The sequence below is a fragment of the Austrofundulus limnaeus genome, unplaced genomic scaffold, assembly GCF_001266775.1.
Source record: "Austrofundulus limnaeus strain Quisiro unplaced genomic scaffold, Austrofundulus_limnaeus-1.0 Scaffold275, whole genome shotgun sequence".
Taxonomy (NCBI): Eukaryota; Metazoa; Chordata; class Actinopteri; order Cyprinodontiformes; family Rivulidae; genus Austrofundulus; species Austrofundulus limnaeus.
The window spans coordinates 188679-192617 of NW_013952677.1; the positions used below are offsets into that span (position 1 = coordinate 188679).

A 3939-nucleotide genomic window follows, 5' to 3' on the forward strand; every position below is an offset into this window, starting at 1 on the left:
GTAGAAGTTACTTAATATATTCATGTTTATGTGCTGTCCAGAAAAAACACTTCAATATTACTGGTAAAATAATATTAGCATTTACTTTTTGTGTACAGTAATATTGATATATAATATAATGTGTATTGTTTATTTAGTAAATTCTAGTAGTTTAGAGATTTTGATATTTTTAGTAAAATTTAAAAGAATAATTAAATAAATGTTGCTACACTCAAAAATCTTTTTTTTTTTCAGTGTAGATGCTGTTTTGTTTGTTTTATTTTGCACAAATCCTCTTTAAGGTGGAGACAGAAACCCGACTGATTGAGCAGCACGTTGGACTGTTTGATGAGGAGGTTCTGGTTCAGTCCAGCACACCTGCTGAAGGTGACTGGGTGATAATGTTTCTGCTGTACGAGTGTTTGTTAGGAAAGAAGCTCATAAACCACTGAAACCACAGGGCAGTGACCACAGGATGTACATTTACAGGTGAGAAAACCTGACTGAAGACGACCTCCTCATGCAAAAACATCTGTAGCTTAGCCACTTATAGATACTGCGCTAAAACAGCTGAAGCTGAGGGTCATCCTCATCGTCTTCTCTGAGCTTCATGATGTCATTTGTAAAGAGAGTTATTCTCAGGTGTTGTCTTTGGGTGACGCCTGCATCGCTGCTGGGAAACAGAATCAGTGTTAAGGTCTTCTCTAATCCCTAAACGGGTAGCATGGTGCTAATTATGCAGCGCGGTAAATGTGCTTGATGAGGAACAGACTGCAGGCGCGGGTCAGTCAACATAATTAATGGAGCTGCGATGGGAAGTGAATTACTCCCAATTAAAAGTCCATAGAATCCAATCCCGCTGAGAGACAATAGCAGCGAGGAATGATGAGCAGCAGCCTGTGTAATTTCATCAAGACAATGACCCCAAACTCTGCACTAAACTTCCACAGTCTMAGACCAAAGAACTGATTACTAATAAACAGATAATTACAAATAAATTGAGTAAATCGGTGGAAAGGTCCTCTGTCATTAGATCTCAATCACGATGCAAGAAAACATCATTAAAGCTGCTGTAGACGAGCTTCTCCACATTATCCTAATMCGCTTTTTAAATCACCTTAAACCTTGTCCTCAGGTATGAATCACATGAAATGTTCTGTGTCGGACAGATAAACGCAGCATCGATTTTTTTTTCTTTATTGTCTGGCAGAGCGTTGCACAGAGAGCTGCTAATCAAAGATGGATGTCGTCTGTGAGCAGAGGTGAGAGGTGTAATCACTGCAGGTCACTGTAGTGTGTCCTGCACATCCAATTACACTGCAGCGCTGCCTGAGCCCCCTCCAGCTGCTGGGTCTGTTCCCACCGGGGCAGAGTGGGAGGTGGGCCAGAGCTGGGGCCAGAGCTGAGACACTCGTTATGTTATTATGAGTCCTCTGAAGTCAGGAGCTGGAGCTGAATAACTCATTTGTTTTGTTGATGGAAGTTCAGACTATTGTCTCAATAAATGCAGACACTGGACCAGAACCTGGAAGTTGAAGCTGAAGCAGGACCAGCTTGGTTAACACATTCTCACTCCCAACTCGTCACATGTATTGACACTTTTCCAAGGTTTTCTCTGCATCTTATTTTGACACGTCGGCTAACCCCTTCGCGTCAGTTTTTGACGCACCAGGCATTTCCGGGTTCCCTCGGCGTCCGGTTTTGATGAGTCGGGACGCAAAATATAGGGGTCCTTGAGTTGGGGTCAGTGGTTAATATTAGGGATCTGGGTTGATGGTTAATTTTAGGTAGTGGGGTCAGGGACAGGATGTCTAGAGAGAATAAAGGTAATTTCAGGCTTTGGGATGGTTAGTTTTTGTGCATTTTCTATACTTTCTGAAATTATGACAATGGATTCCGTTTCATCTCGTCAATAACTGATGCGAGGGAGTACACGACATGTCAAAACCTGACGCAGCGGGAACCTTGGAAAAGCGTCAACGTGTGACGAGTTGGGAGTGAGAATGGGCTGGCTTAGTATAAGATTAAAATCCCGCCCCCTCCATGTAAACAAACAAAATCCTGTCTTTGGTCATATTTTTTGGAAATTATTCCCCACAGAAAGTTTTATTCCACGTTATGATTCAGGACTCGTAGAGAGTTCSTTTTTTGTGTTTCAGCTGTAATTTTCGTCCTCTCTGTGGCAACAGCAGCTAAACCCAACAGGCGACTTGTCGAGGTGTTGCAGAGAGGAAGTGTGAGAGAACACGTCTCAGAAAACAACATGTTACAGATTCAAAAAGGAATATCGTCGACACGTCCAGTAAAATTTACAGTAAAAAACAGCTTTGATACAGAAAAATGAGAAGAAAATGAAAAGTTTTATTTTCTAATGTTCATTTTGTTTTGTTTCAAATGAACAAAAAAATCATGAGATACAGGAAGTTATAAAAAAACGTAAAGACAGAACATGYTTAATAAACTCCCTGCAGTGACTAAACGACAGATTAAACACAGATTTGAGTTGTATCAGTCGTTTGTTGTCGAACCTCTGTTCTGATATTTTAAAGCCTAAATGAAGAAATGTGGTACAGACCTGCAGACCAATGGGTCCTGGGGGTCCAGGGAAACCTCTGGGACCTTCATCTCCTTTCTGTCCGAACATGCCCTGCTGACCTCTGGGACCGGGCTCTCCATCCGCTCCCTGAGAACCAAGAGTTTAACAACTTTACTCATCATGTTTATTGAATAAAGTAAAAATAAAGATATAAAACAAAGCTGTGTGGACACAATCATAGCAACAGATTTGTTGAAAAGCATATTTAGCCCCGGCTAACTGAGAACAGCAGGAAGTCCAGGACCAGGACTTGTTGGTCCTGGACCAGGACTTGTTGGTCCTGGCATCATGGACACAAAACTACAGTGGACCAGTTCTTTGTATAGAGGGGTCCATTATGTCTTAATGGTAAATGGTAAATGGTACTGAACTTACAGAGCTCTTTATCAAGTCCCTCCGGACCCCAAAGCTCTTTACACTAACAGACATTCACCCATTCACACACTGATGGTGGTAAGCTACACTGTAGCCACAGCTGCCCTGGGGCACACTGACAGAGGGGGGGCTGCCATGCACTGGCGCCAACAGACCCTCTGTCCACCATCAGTAGGCAAGGTGGGTGAAGTGTCTTGCCCAAGGACACAACGACTGAGATGGCTGGACGGGGGATCGAACTAGCGACCTTCCGGTTCCAGGACGACTCCCCTAACCACTCCGCCCCGCCCTTAACCCCCCCTGAAGACCTGATCCTGCCTTTTTACACCTCATTACACCTGGATCAGTTGTACTTACAGCAGGACCTGGGGCACCTATGGGACCTTGGAGACCAGCTGGTCCAGGAGGACCCTAAACAAACAAACAAACAAACAAACAAACAAACAAACAAACAAACAAACAAACATGTTAAAAACCAACAGAAGAGTCAGAAAGTCTAAATCACTTTTTTATTATTCAATAAAACCAAATGAAAGAGTTTCTTCTTATTTCTGTGACGATGCAGACTGTGAGGTGGTCTGTAGAACCCACCTGCTCTCCCTTGTCCCCCTTACTTCCTTTCTGACCGGGCTCTCCAGCTTCTCCCTGGGAAACGGAAACAAACACCGTCAGTGTTTTCTTCTTCACTGAATGTCAGCGAAACCGTTGACAAGCCTCAGCTCGGACTAAAACCCAACGTGTGCAATGGATGCAGAGACATGTCCACTGTCCAGGAGACAACTCTCTGCAGGGACACATGTCCAGGAGACAACTCTCTGCAGGGACACATGTCCACTGTCCAGGAGACAACTCTCTGCAGGGACACATGCCCACTGTCCAGGAGACAACCCTCTGCAGGGACACATGTCCACTGTCCAGGAGACAACTCTCTGCAGGGACACATGCCCACTGTCCAGGAGACAACCCTCTGCAGGGACACATGTCCACTG

At 44.1% G+C, this 3939-nt stretch overlaps 1 protein-coding gene across 1 annotated transcript in view; it reads right to left on the reverse strand.

Annotated features, from left to right (window-relative positions):
- Positions 1 to 3939, reverse strand: part of col11a1a (collagen, type XI, alpha 1a) — a gene marked incomplete in the record, with an annotated part of 84935 nt that overhangs the window by 19681 nt on the left and 61315 nt on the right. Inside the window, 3 exon segments of the mRNA XM_014021010.1 lie at positions 2555 to 2662; positions 3308 to 3361; positions 3542 to 3595. Of these exon segments, the coding sequence (XP_013876464.1) occupies positions 2555 to 2662; positions 3308 to 3361; positions 3542 to 3595 (216 nt within the window).